This window comes from Netta rufina, assembly GCF_964035555.1.
Source record: "Netta rufina genome assembly, chromosome: 13".
NCBI lineage: Eukaryota > Metazoa > Chordata > Aves > Anseriformes > Anatidae > Netta > Netta rufina.
Window position 1 is genome coordinate 19,046,004 of NC_140136.1, and position 21,986 is coordinate 19,067,989.

Genomic DNA, 21,986 nt, shown 5'->3' on the forward strand with positions numbered 1-21,986 from the left:
AATCCAGCCCGGAACAACGCTGTGTAGCGCTGCCCGCACACTTTGTGCACCCCGCAGCGCTGCCCAGGGGGCTCGCTGAGCCGGGAGGGCAGGGAAGGCGCTGCCCTCCCCTCGGTTAACTTCTCACAAAGGGGGCTTGCGACTGGGGAGCCGTTTCGGAGCTGGGGGAGCGAGCCTGCGAAGGGCTGCCCGGCCCCCAGCCGCACCGAGACCCCCTCAGCGGGGCGCTATCAGCGAGAGGTCCCCCCCAGCCCGAAGCGGGCACCTCAGCGCCGGGGGCCGTTCCCCGCCCGAGGCGGCCGCTCAACGGCTCCGCCGCCGCTGGGCGCCGAGGCCCGGCCTCCCTGCCCTGCCTTCCCTCCCTCCCCGGCCGCCTCGGAGGCGGGGCGCCGGCGTTCCGGTAGCGGCGGCGGCGGCAGCGGCAGCGAGCATGTCCTCGAGCAGGGCCAAGAAAGTGAAGATGGCCACCAAGTCCTGCCCCGAGTGCGACCAGCAGGTGAGGCGGCGGCAGGGGGGGCCGGGGGCCGAGCCCCCCGCCCTGCTGCCCACCCCGGGCCCGGAGCGGCGGGGCCGGGCCCGCAGCACCGCACCGCAGCGCACAGCCTCGCCGCCTCCCTTCCTGCTTTCTCCGCCCGTGCTGTCTTGCTGGAGCTTTTGTGTCTTCAGCGGTAGCGTGAGGAGAGGTCGTGCCGGGGGGGGGGAGCTGCGAGGCGGTGTTTGTGCGGAGTGCCTGGCCTGGGTTAACGCTGTGTGCCTCTTGCTGCGCTGTGCCCAGGGGTTTGGTGTGGCAGGTATTGCCGTTCAGGCGCTAGTGCTGTGTAGTGGCTAATAATTCATTGAAAATCTGGTGAACTTCGTCATTGGTACAACGTCGCTCGGCCTCCGGATGACTCATGTGGCTGAGGCCGCTCGCTGGGCTCTTGGCTTCGTGGGGGGCTCAGGGGCAGCACCAGCGCGACCTGTGCCGAAATTTCTGTCAGTGGGGCCAGGCGGGTGCTTCCTGCAGTGCTTTAAGCGTGCAAGCTGCGGCCTTACTTGCACTTCAACATCACCGACAGTTCATTTGGTCTGTGACTGTAGTCCAAGCTTGTCTTCATCTATGCTTTCTACTCGCGATGATGTTAGTAATAAAAATAAGCTGGCGTGTTACAGCAGCGCTCCTCCGCCGGAACAATGGCACAGCATTGCAGGAGGCTGCTGTGGGGCTCAGGGTAGGGGAGAAGGCTCTTTCATCTAATTATGGGAAACACATTTGTTATGTGATCCTGAAACATGGCTGGTGTACACTACCTTAGATTTACTTAGAAATAAATTAGAAAGAAACCCTCTCACACCATTTTTCTGTGTTTACAAGATCTTAAAAGGTAAGCTTAGTTGTTCCGACTTGCATAATTTTGACAGCGTTCCTACTCATCCTGGAGTGGTTTGGAATGTGAAGCCGTGCGGGGCTGTCCTTTCATGTTCTAGGCAGTAGATGAACCACTGCGAATGCTTCCATGTTAAGCACGTCACTCCAGTGCTGTTTCTGAGAAAAGAAAGTTACGTGCCAAGTTCTGGTGTGTAGTTTGTTGAAAGACAAAATTAAAAAGAGTTAGGAGTTGAGGATGAGAGTGGCATGTGTGTGTTTTCTGTTTCTCTTGGTTTTTAATTTAATGTAAACGTCAAACTACCAGTGATGGGGAAGGCAAGTAAATATTATAGGCTTTTCAAGCTGATGCTGAAACTTTCACTCTGTTCTGCTGCTTAAAACTAAACCAGATGATATGCATATGTCAACACAGGCTTTTTGTTAGCAACTCTTCTGTAGCTAAACAAAGAATTATGTGCATGCTTGTCCTGCCCTGGCGTAAGGATGGCTCACAGGGCCTTGTTTTCCAGTGCCAAGTGCTCTCAGAGAGGACAAGAAGTAAAGCCTTGCCCTACTGCACTTAGATCTCAAAGCTTCTTTTGAAAGGGAGATTATTTGCCCCAGAATAGCTGGTTCAGGCTACTAGTCAGCCCTTTGCAAAGTGTGGGGGAGGTTCTCATGTGACACTTCAGTACAGGCATTTCCAAAATTCCGCAATAAACAAGGATTTTGCATTTGTTTCTGATTTTTGTGTTCAAGTGGTATGCATGGAAATATTTAAACAGCCACAAATATTGGAGTATAATATTGAGTAACACTTCTTAGGCTTTTAATTTTTTTTTTTTTTGATGACATTTAGATGATATGTAATTGCCATTTACTGTTTTTTTTTTTTTTTTTTTTTTTCTTGTAAGAGAAGTATCTTGATCATATTTTCATATTTTCACCACCAAAGCACAGCTCTAGTAAGCTAGGGAGTCTGGAATACTTGCAGTCAATCATCGGAAATAATACTACTTACCTTTGGGTAATCTTTCTTGTATGAGAAGCTCGATCTATTTTGGCTAGGTAAACACTGAACAGAGTTAAAATAGTGTTTGTTAAAACTGTGTTGCCATAATAATAATTGTTACAGGATCTTATGTGTAGTAGGTCATTTTCAAAGGATGACCAATAGACTTCAAGGAGTAAGCCCCTTCCCACCTTACCTTGCCCGTAAATGACATGCACGTATCTAAGTGCCACACATTTAACATGACAACCGTATTGCTCTGTTAAACAAGGTGAAGTTCATTGAGAAAATACTGGGTTTGCTCCAGTGCGCTTTGACTATTTCCCTCCCTTTCTTTTAAGGCTGAGCCCAGAAAGGTGGAGAGACCCGGTTAATACTAGCAGTCCTGTATCACCGTAACAAGGCAGGTGACCATCTGCTAGGTAGTGTGGTGCGATACCGCATTGTTCACGTGCCAATATAAGAGTAAGCATACAGGCAATTGTGATGAGTTTTAGAGGGTTAAATAAATACATAAAATATTGCCAGGGTTAAATAAACCTTGACTAGAATTGTTTTTAATGTCACTGTTTACATCAGAGGGAATCAAAATGTCTCCAGTTAGTTCAACTGAATCAAAAATTGATTTGTAAGCTGCTCCTAAAATGAAGTACAGGAGTTAAGATGTGCTGCAGAAAGCAAAGTTGTTTCTTTATTCTGAGTAGCTGGTAAGTTCCTCTTTAAAATTAATGTACTATTTTTACGTTTGTTTTTCTAGCCGTTAGAACACTGGAAACTTTCTTCTGCATGTCTGGTAAAATTCAGCAGACAGTCATCGTTCTGTACTCCTGGTTGTTTCAGTGGACAGTGGCAAACTTGTAGAGACCTGTCATAAAGAATTACCTTTGAGAAATTACGTCCTGCTTCTTTTCTCTGCTGTCCTGCTGCAACATGACTTGATTTTAATGGGTGTTATTTTAATCTCTTCTAGATCTCTCGTTTATACTTGCTTTAATTAGTGTTTTCAGTCTTAAACCTAATCAGAGCAATATGGTATATTCTTTACTGCTTTAAAATATCTCAGAAGATCTTGGCTTTAAGTGAAGATACTGGGTTTTGTAATTTATCAGCCTTGCTTTTTTTAATTGCTTGGAGTAATTTTTTTCGCATGGTTTGTGTAAGTGTGGCATTTCCAAATTTTTCTCATCTTGTTTTAAATTGTGTGCTGCTCTGGGCTGCTCAGCTGTGGTCAAGAGAAGCTCTTTAGCCTCTCAAACTCTTCAGTCTGCAGTCAGCTTTTGACTAGCCGTGGTAGCTTGTTTGCATTTGGAATTAACTAGGTTGTTCTGCGACTACCTGGCCTAGTCTACAACCTGTTGTAGATCATGGTACAAATGCATCTGTTTCGCTTCAAGCTCTGTTGTGCCTAAAGCTGCTCTGCTCACAAAGAGTTGATTTTGAATGTTTCTGAGGTTGAAAGTATTCAGAATGCATTGGCAGTTTTAATTTACACTTTTTTTTTTTTTTTAAATAAGTGAGGAAAGCAAAACTAGGGATGGCTTATTGTTTTGACTGGGGATATTTGAGAGCTCTGAAAATACATTCCTATTCTAATTCGCTCCAGTTTTGCTGCTTTCCATTTTCCCTCACCCTCTTTCTGAGAGCCTGGGGAAAAGGGCTTGGTGTACAAAATGGTCACAACAGCTATGCATTTCAAGCTTAGTTTCTAACTACTGCATAAAGAGAAGGCTTGCTGGGTGTTTTACTAGTTTTGCATACAACTAGATAATGATCCAGGCCATGGTTTTTCAGTACAGATTAAGTATGAAGAAGTATCTCTGAGGGCGCAATGCAAGCTACTGTTTTTTTCATCAGGCAGGAATTCTGTCATAATTTGAAATGATCTGAAATGCTTTTGTTTTCCCAGGTTCCTGTTGCATGCAAATCATGTCCCTGTGGCTATATATTTATTAGTCGAAAGCTCTTGCATGCGAAACGTGCTGAGAGATCACCACCCATTGCAGGTAATACCAACGAAGGTCCAGAACGAGGGGACAACAGCTCTTTCCCTTTGTATCTTGGAAGCAGAGCATAGAATATTTTATGTCTCTGTAAATTAGCTGGTGTCAGTTCACTTTCTTTTGAATTTTTGCCTATTAGATTTAATGTTTCTTCAATTTTGAAGGGGAAAGTCTGGTGTTTTCAGTCTTATTTCCTTTGTACTTGTGATGTTGGCATTATCCAGCTGCTCGCATTAGTCACTATGCAAAATAACTCCTTACAGAAAGCTTTCTGTTAATCATGTTTTGAAGATCAATGTCTACATGTGCCAAAGAGATCAGATTTCACAGTACATGCTGATTGAAACTGCGTTTTCTGAAAGCAGTTATCCTCTTGTTTGAAGAAGTTATGCTAAATTGTACTTATTCATGAATACAAGAATGGAACTTTGTATAAAATTGGGAGTATGTCTGATTTCAGACCTGGTGTGTCTTGCTTTTTTCTGCATGATTAAATTAAAAAAAAAAAAAAAAAAAAGAAGAAGATTCTTTGTATCCAACTCATGTCCTTTGTTGTTGATGTGCGTGTTTAGATATTGGTTGAGTGTGCTTTCTGGCATGATTAACGTTCTCTTTATGTTCAATTTCTATTATTTCCTCAAGTCCTAGTAGGATTTAAGGAGAACAGGCACCTGTTGGGGAAGATGTTTTTGTTTAAATAATCTGATTTATATTGTTTTTCTTTCTTTTTTTTTCTTTTTTTTTAATTATCTAAGAGGTATACAAAAATAAGAATTTGATACGTTTAATTGCTATTTTGAGGGGTACTTGTAATTCACTAACTAGTAGGAATTACGTGATCTCATGCTAGATAACTGAACTTCAAAGGTGGCACAGGTAAAAGCAAAGTCCATAGTACTGTCTGGAAGGGTTGGTCAATTTTCTTTTCCCCTCTCCCCAGCTGTTTTATTTAAAACTTACCAAATTAAGTTGAAGGCCATAGTATCATAGTATAGTAGAGCAAAGCCCCTGTATAATACAGCTTTTGTATTAACATGAGTGACAAGTTAACCTGCTGTCCAATTCATGGCCTGTGTCTATGTGAGATAATTGAGATAAGAAGCAAAAGGAAACTTGATTCCCCAAGAAGATATATGTGTGTCTGTATTGTGCTCATAAGTGTAACCGCAGCTTCTTTAAAAAAAAAACCAAAAAACAACATGGTTCAAGTATTTTTACAGTGTAGTTACTGTATGTGCTCCAGCCTTGCAAGTGTGCAGCTGGTTTGTGTTGAATAGCGTGCTGTGGTTGGTACACTATTTTCACTACCCAAGCTCACTAATCCGTACTTAACTTTCAAGTGAAACTCATGCGAATCCTCTTTCTCAAGTGTGTAGGCAGACAATATACCTGTTCAGCATCAAGTAAAATGAGGCTTTGTCTTAGGCTGGGTTTGTTAGAGAGATATGTTATGTAATATGATGTCTACTGATAGCATCACAGAATCAGTATCTCGATTTGTGTGAGCAGAGGGAACAATTTCAGTGTTAGTGTCAAAAGAAGTAGTATTTTACTGTTCTGCTCTATGATAAACTATACATTTTAAACTTGGTTTTTTGTTTTTCTTTTTTTTTTTCGGACTAATGGAAATAGATGCAGTGTACTGTCTTGATGGCTGTGATCTCTATTTTTTCCCCCCATCTTGTAATGGGAAACTAAGAATTTGTTGTACGTCAGCAGGTGTCTCATATTGCAAAATGCTATTTGCATTTGAAGTAATTAAAGGCTTGATCCCTGTAATCAAGAAATGAAGTATCATTCTGCATTTGACACCTTAATTTCTGTGTGGATATCATGCAGATGTAATTGTTCTGTAAAGGTACGGACATGTAAGATTTAAGGGAAAAAGATTGTTGGGAGGGGTAAGCATGAAGAGTAAGTTAGAAGAAAGTCGAAGACAGTCATGGCTCACATCATATCTCTTCGTTTGTGCAGAAAACAAGAGTGAGGCCAAAAGGAGACGAACCGAGAGAGTTAAGCGAGAGAAGATAAATTCTGCAGTAAATAAAGATTTAGAAAACCGAAAGAGATCGAGGTCTAACAGCCATTCAGATCATAGCAGACGAGGAAGAGGAAGACCTAAGAGTGCCTCAGCCAAAAAGCATGAGGAAGAAGGAGGTATGCAAATTGGAGACACATGTTCACTGCTTTTCTTATTTCTGTGAAGATTTTCTTAACTGTTGTGTTATCAGTAAACCTTTACAAACAATGTAACTAGTCTAGTCCTGTCAATACCTTGTGCTACAACACGGAGAAGGGTCTGTTGCCCATACGTAGGGACCTTTGGTTTTATGAAGCTTCTGTGCCTGATTGGAACTAAATCTAAAAGATTAAATCAGTATTTTTAGTCACTGTAACGAGTTTCATCACACAGGTTGAAAGCCATGGAACTGTAATGCTTAGTGTGTGTTTTTTTTGTTTGTTTTTGGTTTTGTTTTGTTTTTGTGGTACCACTGTGCTAGATCACTAGGACAAACAAGATAATGACGCTTATTGGCAGAGAGTAATTAGGATGACTGGGTTGCTTAAAAAGTTCTTGAAACTCTTTAGGGGGCCCAAAGTAAAAAGGACATCTTTTGTCACAACTATGACTTGAAGTTTTACCTCATGTTTCTATAGAATAATATTCCAGAGGAAAGAATGCCTCTTTGCTTATTAAGGTGCCTTGGTGATCTGCTCTTTTTAGTCTTTATACAATAGAGACAGCTACATGCACTTGAGTAATATTGGCGCCCTTCAGACATGTGGCTATCACCTAAGACTCCTGTCTTTTAAAAGCCTGTTGGCATTGCATTTGCTATCGTTGTTACATGTGGCTTACTGATGTGTGTATCTTCATAGTTTCCCTATTATTGATCCAAGCTGGACTTGTCTACATACACCTACATTTATATACAAATATATACATATATACAAAATATATATATATTTATATATATATGTATATATATATATAAAGTATATATACAAAATGCATAAAATGCATTTTGAGGCATTTTACCATCAGTCTAGTTCACACGCAGCTTTGGTGTGAAACTTCTGCAAGCTTGTTGGGTTGTCATTATGCAGGTAAATCTTCTTTCCTGGCCCCAAAAAAGAGGAAAGCAATTTAAGCAAAGGAAAAGATCCATATTCTTTGTGCGTGCTTGGTAGTCTCTGAAAAGCAGGAATTTGAAAACATGAGGAATGGAAAACTAGGCTGGATCTGTTTGACCTTTTTCTGCATACTCTGAGGTGTGGCAGTGTGCCAGTAATCTGAGGTGGAAAACCAGCAATACAAATGCAGTGAGGTCTTCACATAAGAGCGCGTATGTGGTTGTGCAGTTTTTGTCATTGTTGAATCTCACGTGAGAAGATTTCCTTCATCTTCTTGTCCTGTCCTACCATGCCTTTCACTGGTACTGCAATTACTGTTACTGGTTCTTCTTTGACCTCTTCTGCAGAACCAGGTACAGCGCTCGGGTTCATGCCCACTGGTAATATATTTGCTTCTCACCAGTACAATACACGTCATTGGCCAGGGATAAGTGGGCTTATGATATTACTTCTGGTTATTGGGCAGATATTTTTTTTAAAGATTCAAATGGCTGCAATGGTTATAAAAATGAATTCATCAGAGCACTCATCATCATGTAAGCAATTACTATAAAACAAGTTAACATTTACTTCTCCTTTTTTTGTGGTTTATAAAATTGGCTTAGCTGCTATGTGGGGAGTAATTAGTGGGAATTTTAGAAATGTTCTTCCTTCTCTGTTCCTGCTGCTTGGTAGTATTTTTTATGTAAAAACATGCTAAGCAACTTTAATTCTACTCTAGTCAAGGTGATTTTTGCATGACTCACATTGCTACTCCTTGTATCAGTCAGCATAACGTTGAAAGTGTTCGAAGTCAGGTTGGACAGGGCTTTGAGCAACGTCATCCTGCGAAAGATGTTCCTGCACGTAGCAAGGGGGTGGACTAGGTGACCTTTAAGGGTCCCTTCCAGCCCAAAGAACTCTCTGATTCTGCAGAGGTTGGCTCTGGAGTGTGAGACAGTAGTTTTGTGTTAGACTTCAAGTATGTTATTTCCTTGCTGAATTATGTTTCTAGGATATTTTGGGTACACTTTGCTTGCCACTAGAAAGTGCTCCTCTTCCCCCACAAATGACTTGAAAACAGGCCATTGCTTGCAAGGCTCCTAGATATTTGATGACTGTTAGGTTTCAGCAATGCCTAATGCATTTGTAGAACAACAACAAGTGGACAGAGAATAACTGAATTAAAATAGCATGCAAGAGTAGATAATTTGTCCATTTGAAGACCACCCGATTGTGAAAATTTCCTTCCTAAAAAACACCCGTGACATCTGTAGCCTTGCTTCCCTGCTTGTGTAATGCTCTTTTCATACATAGTCTTTTGTTCCTGTTAGCCTGTGCCTTTGACTAGTTCTTTTGTATCCTTCGTGACTGGTTCGCATTAGAGGAAGGAGCTGTAGAATTCAACAGCAATTAAGAAAATAAGAATGGGAAAAGCAAAAGAGCTTTTTAAAATAAGCTCTTTTTCCTGCAGATTCAATAAGAAGGAATAGGGGAGGAGGAAAGAGGAAGCAGACGTAGATTGAGGGGATATGGCAGAGCTCTGGGACCCAGAGGATACTTCTATAACATGTCAGAGCCATGTGATGACACTGCAAAACAGGAGCTTCTCACTGAAGGCTTGGTTTGTTGAAAATGTCACTTTTTTTTTTTTTTTTTTTTTTGTCGGAAATGCTAAGATACATTTTGAAAGTAGAAACACGTCATAGTAATCTGATTTTGATGTTGTTTTGGTATGGTTTTGTTTTGCTGTGTGAGACTGTACAGTAAATTGCTAGACTGGTTATCAGGCTGCTGTCTTATCTAGGTAGCAACCTTGATTGTATTTAAGAAGAAAGGGGAGGGGAAACATGTAACAAAACCACTCCAAAACTGTATGCTTCAGGAAGTGGTATTGGTTATTCTGTTCCTCAAAGAGGTTACCATCAAGTGAGACTCAATAATCGGCTCCTAAATAAAGGAGTGGATCTTGTAAAGCTATTACATTGCGGTGCTGTGATGCTACTTAAACTGAAGTAGTAAAATTTCTTGACCCAAGTTTTTCCTTCCTATCAATTTCCTACTGCGTTATTTGTGTATTTGCTCGCCCAATGTGCACGCTTGAAGCAGTGTTCTGTCTGGGGTAGCCAGAAAGAATTCATAGAATCGAAGCACTTTGCATTTGATTCCATGCAGAACTTGTGAGGAGCGAGGGTCCACGTTTGTTTTATGCACAGGTGACAATTTAAAGGGCTGTAGGTCCAGTGTATTGGGTGGGATCTGGGGACATGAGACATGCTTCAGAAAGCCTGCATGTTTTCACCTAAGTAGCCTCTTAGTTGTATAGTAAAATACTTGGTCTTTCAATGTCTTAAATAAATGGTACTGTGATTCTGTAATACAGTCTTTAGCTAATAATAGAGAAGTGAGTCAAAACTACTTTCAGATAGGAATGTGAAGTGGAAAGTTTTAATAGTGTCTGTAGAAACCATGGTATCCTATGAATAGCATGTGATGAAATGTCAGCCAGATGCAAGCTCTTCACTGGCTACTGATGAGAGCTGAAATTGTCTTAAGAATGCATAAAGCTTGCAAACCTGTGTTAATTCCCAGTACTGTTGGATATCAAGATTTCAACTGATTCTTCAAAACTGAAGTGTATCAGAACTGGCCAGTACTGCAGAAGGGCAGGAGAGAAGGGAAATCTGGGAAAGCCTGGTGAAGTCTATAAAGCTAACATTAAATGGATGAAAAAATTAGTAGTTTTAGTTTTGCTGGGTGCTGACACATTTTGGTGGCGTCTAGGTTTGTCTGGATCAGGAAGTCTGAAAAAAGGGGAGGGTTATAGATACGAAAACGGAAAAGATTAATGTGGAATAAGTAGTGTGTATACAGTGTCTGTGCTCAGAACAACTCCCTGCATTGTTAGTTTGGAAATGGGGGGAGGGAGGAGGTGGAGCAATCCAGGCTGTGTACACGTAGAAATAAATTTGTCTCAAAGTACAGGGAAGGACTTGTGGTGAAACTGTTTTTTAGCTTTCATTTCAAGCTCAGTACACTAAAGAATATTGTTTTTTTTGTAGCCAAGGAACCAACAGAAATCACTTGGGTTCCAAATATCAAACATGCTTTGATTTGTAGTACTTTGCTATGGCAAGTTTCATGTCTGAAGTTTAAATGCTGATACGTCTTGGTGTGTCCAGTCTTCCCTGCAGGGAGAATGTGTACGATTTTAAGTTGCCTAGAAATCTTTAGGTAGAGGGTTTTGTTGCTAGTATCTAGATCAGCATTTAGTCAGAGCACAGCAGTAAAGGACTTTTCAGTTTCTCCCACTTAGTTTAACACATGCACTTGACTTCCAAGGGAAGGGAGGCTGTTGGAGTGGTGTCCTTGTCTGTAACACAGTCAGATGTGAAGCCAAATGTAAAGATGCTGTTAAGAGTATGAACCCAGTAGAGGAACAACAGTGTGGGTAGGTGGGCATGAAGGTCTCCTCCCATCTAGATGACTTCAAGGTGATCAAGTCAGACTGTCACTCCAACCTACCAAGTCCCATCACTAAACTGTGCCCCTTAGTGCCATAAGGGCACAGGAGATCTTTTTCCACATGGTGCTTTTATGTAATGAAATGCTCTCTGTCTTCTCATTAGTGAAGAAGGGCTTGGTCCATTCTTGCAAAACTTTTTGGACCTGAGCTCAGGGGAACTTACTGTCTTTTGTGCATGTTTTTCTCTACTGCCTAGGTACTATGCTACAGGTTTTACTTGGTCAGAGATGAACAACTGTTAGCTTGTTGAATAAACACCATTACTTTCCAATCAAACATTTGTATTTCACCTACCCATTGATGACTTAAACGTCTAGGTGGAGAAGCCTGTCAGAGTGTACTGCACTCAAAAAGTGTGCACGTGTGTGTGTGTGTTAATGAGACAAGGGTCAGGTGAACGTCATATTCTGATTGCAAATCAATCTAGGGTACTTTGGAACTTGGAGTAGAAATGGAGCCCCACAGCTAGACACCAATTTTAGAGCTGTGTGTTACGTGTGTTTCTCTCTGCTGCATCTACAAGCCTGGTCTTCAGCTGATCAAACTGTTTTAGTTTTGTTTGCTTTCTTCTAACGAGTCAGATACCTGGGGCTAGCTAAACTGGAAGATGAATAGGAGTGACCTAGAGTAAATGGTATTTATGAAAGCACTGTTCTATAAGTTTTATCATCTGCTAAAGTACTTGAGCACTGTGGTGTGCAAGCTTCTTGATGGGTTGTTGTTACGTGTCTGTAGCCATGATCTTATCTGGGATAAGACTTAAAGTCTCCAGTATAGAAAGTCCAGAAATGTTCATGGTGACAAATTGGGCCCCTGACTTCTGCCACGTGTCTGCCAGTTGCACTTGGTCACTGTAATTAGTGTCTTGGGTTTCTGTTACTTGGATGTAAAATAGGGGTATGAATGTTGTATTTAATCAGTATATTGTGAAACATTGTTTTCTAGGATGGGGGCTGTTTGCGTAAAAGACAGAAAAAAAGAAAAAAACACCACCAGGAAACCAAATCCCCAAAAAACTGGAGGAACACTTGAACACAGTTCTGTGCCAGGAATCAATATAATGTTAATGACTCATTCTTCCTTCATCATTAAAGAACAGAAATTCAGTCATGCATTTGGATGACTAATTTGGTGACTCTTCTAGTACCTTTGTGTTCCTCTCTCCCTTGCTTATCTCTCAATCCCTCCCTGCATAGGAGTTGTCTAATTTATTTTCAGTTCCTGTACACCATTCAACATTATAATAATGCAAGTTACATAGTAGTTAATTTAACTTCAGATAATGGAAAAAGCTTCTAATAGTGACTTTTTTTTTCTTCTACAGAGAAACAAGAAAAAGAAGTTGACATGTATGCTAACCTTTCAGATGAAAAGGCCTTCGTATTTTCAGTGGCCTTGGCGGAGATAAACAGAAAAATTATCAATCAAAGACTTATTTTGTAACTTGTAAGCACAATCTGATGCATTTATATGTGGAATGGCTAGCATATTTCCAAGGTGTCATGGACTCTCGGGAAGTGTGTTGTCTGCACCAAAAAGGACCATAATATATCCTGTTAAAATTCTGCTGCTGTTCTTGGAAATCAAATTCTGTCTCTACAAGTCAGAAAGAAAGTGCTCTCGAAATTGGGCTATGAAAATCAGAAAGCAGAAGTGTTTTATGCCTTGAAGACAAATGCTAGACAAATGCACAGAGAGACTGCACACTTGCTAGAGCACTTCTTTTAGATTTGCTGCCAGAAATGCAATATTTTAAATATTTCAGAAAGAAATGATTTTCCTTTAAAATTATATATTTCAGATTTTTCAGCTGTATTTCAGTTTACATATGTACAGTTCACCTAACTTTTTAATAAATTGATATTCCAATATTTTATTGAACTGGAAATTAAGTACATTTGTGATATTTAAAGTGTGTTGGTTTTAATCCTCTTAGAAATCTGGTATTCATTGTAGGGATGACTTTAGATTTGCCTTTTTTTTTTTTTTTTTTTAATAGATGTGGTATAATTGTAATAGGAAGAAAACTCAAGCCATTTCATTTTGGAGGATTATTCTGCTTTACAAATTTGTATTGTTTATGAGTTCTCTCTAGAAAAGGGTTTCCTATTACAAAAAGTTGTTTTTTTAAAAAACACATATACTTTTGGGTTCAGACTCCTGAGGTTTGAAAGCTGTATTGTGACTGTTTGCTGCGTGGCTGCTTTGTCCAGCTGGTAAGTACTTTTCCTGTATTCTTGGCCTATTGTTTAGTGGAGAGCAAGAGAAAATAGTTGTGGTGTAGATTGGCAGCTAGCATCTTCTCACTAGTGTTTCCAAGAGATGACAATGTGCTGGTTAATTTTACTCTCATTAGCTTTTTTTTTTTTTTTTTTTTTTTCTAAAAGCAGTTTTGTCTTTGGACTTTTGATGGTAAATACCAAAGCAAAACTCTGAGTGTGGAAAACAGCTGTTTTGATAGAAATAGGTTCTGGGAAAATATTCAACAAAGTAATCATTTTGTTAAAGTGGAATAGTGCAATTTGAGCTGAAATCCCTACATTAACATGTATTTCTTACTTTCTTTTTAAAAAACAAACAAACAAAAACAAACAAAAAAACAACACCTCAAACACTGTACAATCCTGAGGGAGGAGTTGTGGGAGGCAATCGCATACATAAAATCTGACGTACTTGCTTTTTATCACCTTTCATTTACCCTCTTCTAAGAAGGGTTATGCATTTAAATGTCACAGTTTTTCTGTAGTATTACTCATGCTTTTCATTACCACATTAATAGTGAGAATTACCTTGAGAGATTCTGCTACAGAGATGATCTCTGGAAGCAGAGAATTTTATTAACAAAGCTAGTCTGTCAACGTTTGACAGCTTTAGTTATTGTTTAAAGGAAGGAGCTATGTTTTGAGTTAGTTAAGCCACAAGGGACATCTTAGATGCAAACTTTGTAAGCAGAAGCTTAAAACACAAAGTGATTTTTAATTCTTAATGAGTAATTGGGGTCCTTTTTAACAATGGAGGAGGGGGATGGGTGTAGAAATGCAATTAAACCACTAATCTACATTTGTCTTTATTTGAGTAAATGAGAAAATATGAACACAAGACCTACTTCCCTACATCATATAAACTTCTGCTTTCCAGAATTGTAGCCTGTCACAGATAAAAGTAGTAAGGACAGATGCGTAACTCTTACTAATAGAGAATATGCATCATAATGCCTATTTGCATGGTAAGTTTTTAAAGTCAGAATGACAAAAGGGAAGTTCTCATTTTGAAAGCTTAAGATACAATCAGATTTGTGTTGCTTCTGTTGTCAGAATGAGTTTTACTGTGTTAAGAAGGGATAAAGAGAAATACTAATGTCAAACTGTCTCTTTGGTGCTTTAACCTGAATTGCTACAGGTTCTTTCTGCTCCTATACATGGAATTAAAGTTCTACTAATAGATGTTATTTTCAGAGGACTGAAGCTAGTGTTGTTAGATGTGATGCTAAGATTATTACATTTAGATTGGTATCTTTACTTTGCTGTTAAGTACCGAAAATTCATTCATGCCTCTCAAAAGTGCAAGGCCTAGTTTTCCTCTTCACTGGTGGAAAATCTTGAAACAGTAGTTAAATTCTGTTTCTGTACCTCTTTCCTTTGTCTTTCCCATGTCTCTGCCCTCAGTTCTTTCACAGTTGTGGTCATGCTATTTTTTTCCCCTTTCTGGCTTCCACTTTCTTAAAGGAAGCTGTGATGTAAGCAGGTAGTCTTGAAAATATCCCAGGGGTGGGGTGGTTCTCTGTTAGTGGACCACGGTGGATTTTGCAAAGCAAGAGTCCTAACTTTATTTTCCCACCAATGAAAAACAAACCAGTGTTTCATAGCTAGACAAGACACTTGTGGCATCTTCCAAAAGCCCTGGTAATTTTGTAGCTGTAAGACATAGGTTTCTTGGAATATATTCAGTGACTGAACTGGAAAGTGTCTTGTATTCCATCAACAAGATGGAATCTCAAGAGCTCTTTCTTTGTGTGTTAGAGCTGATCAAGGGATAAAAACACTGTGGTAAGTCACTGTAATTTGTAATTGTAAAGTGTATTGCATCTCAGTCTACAAAATTAAAATAAAGCCAATGACAGCTTAATGATGAGAGTAAAATCCTGTGTATTGCAGACTGTTTGTGCCTGTTTTCACAGTAGCTCTGACTTGGAAACTGCATATTTTTCAAGAAGCAAGAATAAATAACACTTCAGGAACTAACAGATGCATTTTGTGACTCTAGTTTCAGTGGGATTATACAGCCTGCCCTGCCTTTGAATTTTTTTTGGTTCAGTCTGACTTAATCTGCATTTCTCCAATCTGCAATCTGACTTCACTGCATTTTATATCATGAGGCTTTGCACAGAATAGGCTTATTTGAGAAAGAGTCAATTAGGCTGCATTTTTTTTCCATTAACTTGAAAGAAGATATAACAACTACAAAAATATTGGTTCACCACTATACCACCTCTATGTTGACTTATCTGTCTAGATAAAATTTATGTTGTGAACTGAATGGTTTAGGATTTCACAGGAGAACTGCCAGCTTAGAAACCACCATCTAACCAGCTCTATTTTTCGGCCACTTTTCCTTTTCTGAAGAACGATACTTCCTGTGTTTATATAAGCTTGTAATAGCATGTCAGACCATCAAGTGAGTTCACAGCTCAAATTGTGGCTTGAGGTTTCTGCATTTACTCTATTCTGCTACTAGATGGCAGCCTTATTCTAAGGACAGTTACTGTATGTTCAGGCATTAGTACTATTGAAAGAGCAAAGTATTCAGTTCTCAGTGGAAGCACAATGAAATGTAATCATTTTTCTTTAGAACGTCACTTGCTTGTCTGTAACTTGAGTTTAAAATCTTGCTAATAGGTGCTTCTGACCATCTGCAGTGACAATAGGTATCTTCAACTGTTTTGGGATGTTAGATCTTGAACTGTGAAAATTGGTAGAGAGAAGTAATTTGTCAGGAGCACAGAATAACTCTGAACTTTCAGGTGGCAACTTAATAAAAAATGGTTTAAGGAAACTCTTCAGCTCTCCTGAAGTCGTATCTATCTATCTATAGATAGATATAGCTATAGATAATATTTTATTTGGTCAAATTTTACAGACATGTCTAACATGTTGGTTTTAGTGTTATAATTTATTAAAAGAATAGAAAATATGATGGGAAGGAGAGTACTTTGCAAATTAGAGTTGTCCTCTGACAGGACAGAAGGATTTACAAGGGGAGATTGGAGTTCTGAGAAACTTGCTTCAAATGATGCTCAGGTCACAAATGAGGTCTTTGGGGTGGTTTTGCTTAGTGCTTTTGAAATCTTTTTTGTTGGGGGGGTTATCTTTTTTTTTTTTTTTTTTTTTTTTTTAATGTGAAATCTGCATGGAAGCTACTAGCAGCCCTGTGTCCTTTTTTTGGGTGCTTAGTGTCTTACTGCCTAGCAGGACACAGTGCTTGCCTTTTGTCCTTCAAGATACTAATAATCTTTGAATAAACAGTATAACCAGAAAGCTGTCTTAAACCACAGTTTAATTTAAACCTCTCTGAATTGTTGATCTCGAGCATATGATTCCCTTACATGCACGTACACATTCAGGTATTGCTCATACTGTATTTTGTATCTCTAAGCACTTCTATGCAAGTGTCTTGTTTGAATTAGTGTTTTTAAAGCAAATTTATTGATAGTCTCTATTTCTGGTACTTTTGTTGGTATCGTGGAATGGTCATGGGGAGCAGGAACTAGATTGCTTGCAGGAGAAATTGACCTTGAAGATGTCCTTCAGCTGTTAGAGGGTGCTTGATCTTCAGGACCTGGTCTGCCTCTAGCAGATGTTGGGCTCTCAGTGCCAACTATTTAACTCCGTAGATTTCCTGTTGTACCATACTTTTTGCTTATTATGAAAATATAGCAAAACAAATGTTAATGAGTTTAACCAGTACTTTCAGATGCGTCTAAAAGCAGTTGATCCTTCGAAGTATGTACAATACCATCAGTAGTATGTAGGAGGTTTCCTACTTTATTTCAGTATGGATCCTGGTAGATATCCTCTAGCAATTCTAACTAGCATTTTAAGATGTTGCTTTCCCTAGTTGTTTGCCTCGTCCCCCTTCTGGAGGTTTCTACTTAAGTAGCAGTGGTGGTAATACAGCTCTAATAAGCAGTAGAAACATTATATTTTTTCCCCCTTCTTTAGGCTGTCACTTTCAGAACTCACTAATACTTACAAGATTCTAAGTCTGACTGCACCAAAGCTGTCTGATTAAATATCCTTTCCATTAGGAGGAAGATGTTCAAATTGATCTAACACTGCAATAACATATTGTGTATTTTTAGTAGATATTGTGAATTCATAATGAATAGAAAGAGTCTGTAAATTAACGTACTAAAGAATGTGTTTTTTCTGCTCTTTAGATAGGGTTGTTCACAGCTGCTAGCTGTTGAATTAGATTTGCAATCTAAGTAAAAAACATGAAAATCATTAGCTAAAAGGCAGTGGAAATGGATAAATGTGTGTATGTATTTCTCCAGGGAAGAAGAAAAAAAACACAAACGAAAAACAAACAAAAAAGCTGCTTTCACTGAAGTTGTCTAATTTCAAGCTCAAAACATGATTCTCAAGAATCGCTTGGTATCATCATGCAGCATTCTCCAGGAAAGAGTCAGGTACCCTTTCCTCTTTTCCTCCTGCCCCTGCAAGCTGCTTGTGGTGGTTCTTAGCTTTGCACCTAGAACTTGAGCTCCATCTTAAGAAAGTTAGTTTACTGCCTTCAGTCTTCTACTGTGATTTCTATCGTAACTTAGTCTTTAATTCTGTCATCAGGATAGTATTTTTAGTGCTGGATAGCATTGAAGGCCATAATACGTTGTTAAGAACAGTGATTGTTCCAGATACTGGGAGTACAAACATAGGCCAGCAATCTTCCAAGTCTCAGAGGGTTTTATTCTGTTTTGGAATAAAGAGCTTTTGAATGTTTTACTGAATATGTCTTGCTAATAAAGAAAAATCTTCAGACTGAGATCTGAGTTGCTTTATTTGGAGAATTTGTGGAACAGGATATATGTTTGTGTGTACATGCACGTGGGAGCACTAGTAGTGATTAGCTGCATGGCTGGACTCTGTGGAGATAGGAGCTGGGACCCAGACTGAATCTGGATAACAGCAGAGAAATGTTTCATTTTATGTCACTGAATGGAAATGGAGAAGCCTAATTTAGATAAATACTAATAGCTGCATTCTCAAGGATAGTCAGTAACTGTCCTGATCCAGAAGTGTCCTGTGATTACTCATGAATCTAGTTGCTTGTCAATGTATTTTCTTTCATTGTTGCTCGTGCCCATTTTACGAAGCTCTGAGTGTCTCATCCAAAGTATATAGCTTACATTTCTTGGCGCTGACCAGATTATGAATTTGGCAGCTTCTGTGATGTTGCTGACAACATTCACAATGCTGTCTACCGGCATGGAGTTACTTAGCAACTGCGAAGCTCACGTTTACATACAGCTCCTGTGGGTGCACCTACATGTAGTTTGGGGAGGGGGAGGAAAAAGGGTTAGAAGAGTTCAGAATTTGCAAGAGGAAACATACTTTAACAATTTGTATTGTTCAGCAGTTTTGACTTTGAGACTGGTGGCACTTGTGCATAGGAAAATAAATCTTGTGAAATGCTTTGTCTTAAAATCTTTATTAGATTGGTTATACATTGCAAAGACTTCAGGGAAAAAAATGAACAGAAACCTACATCTACCATCTATGTAAATGTCAAAACCATGGCAAACAGCAGGGGATACATCCTTCTTTGAATGTCTGCATTATAAATGCATTTCTGGGAAACAAAAGTATTATTTGAACACTGGAAATCTAAGCAAGTCAGAAAAATGACAGGTATTTTAGACACGTGTGTCGTGCTTATATTAGATAAATGATTTCAGAGATTCAGTCGTTGTTTGCTGCTTGTCAATTTACTACTTTTTTGTTGATCAAGCTGTAGTATCTTAAAGGTTTTTTGACAGCTTGTACTCTTTCTGCCTGCAGTAATCCTAAAAAGCCCTGTGACTTAAAAGGCCCCTGGGAGGCTGTTAGTGTAAATAATTACATTAATCCCAATTTCTGGGATCTCAGGCATGCAGTTCTCATTATTAGCCAGCGTAAGAGCTTTAGTGGAGCTTCCTTATATAGCAAAAGGAAGGAAAGTAATTGCGGCTCATGCCTTACGTGAGGAGGAGGCAGGGACCAGAGTGACTGGGCAGGAAAGCTGGGCCTGGAAAAGTGCAGGACACAGAATGGGTTGGGGAAACAACACAAGTCAGGAAAAGGCAGGGCAGACAAAGAAAGGAAGGTGTGGGTGATGGAGAGGATTTGACTGGAAATTGCATGAGATAGAGGTTATGCTAGACAGAGCTGGAGAAGGGTAGAATGACAAGAACTAAGCATCTATGTGTTAAGGCTACTATGGCAGATACATGGAGATCTGTGGGGTCTCATGGGGGAGAAGGTGGTGCATGGGTTTCAGGTCTCCAGAGATGTGAGAAGAAGAGAAGTTTGGGGGAGGAGGGAGAAATGAATGGAGAGGTGCTGTAATAATAGAAGAGAGTAAAATTGGTGCTGCTCAAATTTTTCTGAATTGAGCAGTTCCTTTTTTTTTACCTAAAAATTAGGTAGCATGACCAATGAATGCTCCAAAGCGTATCTTTTTTTCTATGTTGTTTGTGTTTTCCCATCTATATCCCAGGTTGCGCATTTATTGGGCTTTTCTCGTGGTTATTAGCTACTGGGAAACCGATTCAGACATGATGCGAAAGGTGCACGAGATCCCCCACCAGTGGGAGTGGTGTTGGGAGTGTTCATCCCTGCTTTGCAGTATGTTTCTTCATTTTGAATTGACTCTGAAAAGAAGCTTTTCAAGGACAATCTTGAACTTAATTAATGACACTGTTCTTAAGATGAGTGTCCAACAATTCATACCACCGAAGTTAAAATACATCTAAAATACTTATTTCTGAATTTCAAACTCCAATGTAAAGAATCCTGAAAATCTGTTTTCTGTATATATGTTCCTTACACATACAGTCTTGGTGCATGTGTACTTAATGGGCCTTATTCAGAGAAGTTGTGTTCTTTAGTTAATAGAACATTAAACTTAGAGGTTGCAGTTGCCACCTATGCTGTGTGGCTGCCTCAGAGAGGTCAAGAGGGTAGGAGAGGGTTGTGTCAATTGAATGAATTCTTCATGAAGTACAGAATAGTGCATGTGCTAAGTGGGAGCTTGATAGGATTTGTCATGCAATACAAGTGGCAGCCTGCATATCACATTTTATTTCTTCCAGGAGTTTCTTGATCTGCACTTCTCACTATTGTAGGCTTTTTTTTTTTTTTTTTTTTTTTTTGAGGGCAAGTGGAGGAATTCTTCTGTTTCAGGTTTTTGCAAAAGGCTACCTCTCCACGCTTTGTAGTATTTCCTGTTAGAAACAAGCTGCTGGGCAGTAAATCTGTTATGACCAATGCTTTACAAAGGAGAATAAGGTAAAAATAGAACAATTATTCCTACTTCTTGTTTTTACTGTGCATTCCTTCACTAGTGGACACTAGAAGGCTGCAGGGACTCTCTGCCTCAGCATCTTGAACTTAGTTGTTACTGCCTGTAGGGCTGGCCTGTGTAACAAGGGTTTGTGCTATACAGAAGTAAAAGACACTTTCCCCAAATGTCCCCCATCCTTACAGAGAAGGCTTGAATCTGTTCTCCTCTGGACCTTCTTTGAGATGACTAAAGCTAGGTTTGCTATGCAATATGGTGTGCTTTGCACTATTACCTTTCCATGTTGCCAGGAGAGAAAGATAGTGAGTCACTTTGCCTCCTTAGTTTGATGTTGTGGTGGTTGTAGCTACTTTTCAAGCATTTACTATGTAAGTTGGCTTTCATGAGTTTATACAGCCGTAGACATTATGCCCACCTGCTTTGGTAAATGGAACAAAAGCAGAGTAATGAAAGAATGAAAATCTTCTAGCAGTTGTACTTGTGCTAGTGCTTTGCAGGCTGGATTCACTCTAGTGCAAATCTGTGGGCTAACGAGGTTAAAGCAGAGCTGAAGATAAAGCCCAGAAGATCCTATTCTTTTAAATGAAAGCTGCCTGCCTAAGGCTGTCTCTGCTGGTGTTTTCCTTCTGAAACAATAAGAGTGAATACTGCGTGTTTAAAAATGGAATATAATTTATGAGCCTTCTAGTCTTGGAGATGAGTCCATGTGTACCTAGGATTTAAAATATAAAATTAATATTAATGAGGTGGGGAGGCTTTCAGACCTGGCCTTTACTACTAATCCATTGCAAGCTGAGCAGCTCTAGAAATGCACTGATGCTGGCACAGACACAACCAGGAGTTGACTGCTCTTAGAAGATGCATCATCAGACAAAACGGTCACAAACTTCTGAATGTGTGTCCTGATCAGATACACAAAGAATATTTCTGATATCAATACCCTGCTGATTTTGTTTGCATTTTCCTGTGAATGGTCCTGTGTGCTGGCATTCAATTCTAGCTCGTTGCATGGATGGAAGAGTAATGAAAGGGTAAGTTGTGGGTAGAGTTTGGAAATCTATTCTGGAAGGGGACTGTGAACCTTTGGGTAGATGTTTTGGGCATAGTCATGGTGAGTTTAACTGGGCAGCATCAGTGTCACTAGTTCCCTGCTCCTGATTAATAATATTGATAAAAAAAAAAAAAGCTTTAAAATACTGAGGTGGTACAGTAACTCTTAACAGTACAAAGCAAATTCCCTAGGGACTATAACTTCTACGTATTGATTTTTTTTTTTTTTTTTTTTTTTTTTTTTTTTCAGGAAGAAAGATACTGTGTATTAACTGCCACGTTAACAGAAAATTTCAGCTAAGGAGTGTTGTTTAGATTATAAATTCCATGAATGTAGGATGTGTTTGTGGAGCAACGAGTGTCCTCATAATTCACAGA

The 21,986-nt window shown here is 39.5% G+C and overlaps 1 protein-coding gene across 1 annotated transcript; it reads left to right on the forward strand.

The window, feature by feature from the left end:
• Nucleotides 1-373: 373 nt before the first annotated feature.
• Nucleotides 374-12,823, forward strand: LOC311214239 (UPF0547 protein C16orf87). Its single transcript, XM_084294732.1, has 4 exons — nt 374-496; nt 4,267-4,363; nt 6,335-6,517; nt 12,325-12,823. Exons 1-4 carry the CDS (start codon nt 431-433, stop codon nt 12,441-12,443), a joined length of 465 nt encoding a protein of 154 aa, XP_084150858.1. The 5' UTR covers nt 374-430; the 3' UTR covers nt 12,444-12,823.
• Nucleotides 12,824-21,986: the final 9,163 nt, after the last annotated feature.

Coding starts and splice junctions, on each gene's coding strand:
- LOC311214239 (XM_084294732.1), top strand. CDS start 431: ATGTCCTCGAGCAGGGCCAAGAAAGTGAAGATGGCCACCAAGTCCTGC. Junction 497..4,266: donor GCCCCGAGTGCGACCAGCAG/GTGAGGCGGCGG, acceptor TTGTTTTCCCAG/GTTCCTGTTGCATGCAAATC. Junction 4,364..6,334: donor GAGATCACCACCCATTGCAG/GTAATACCAACG, acceptor TCGTTTGTGCAG/AAAACAAGAGTGAGGCCAAA.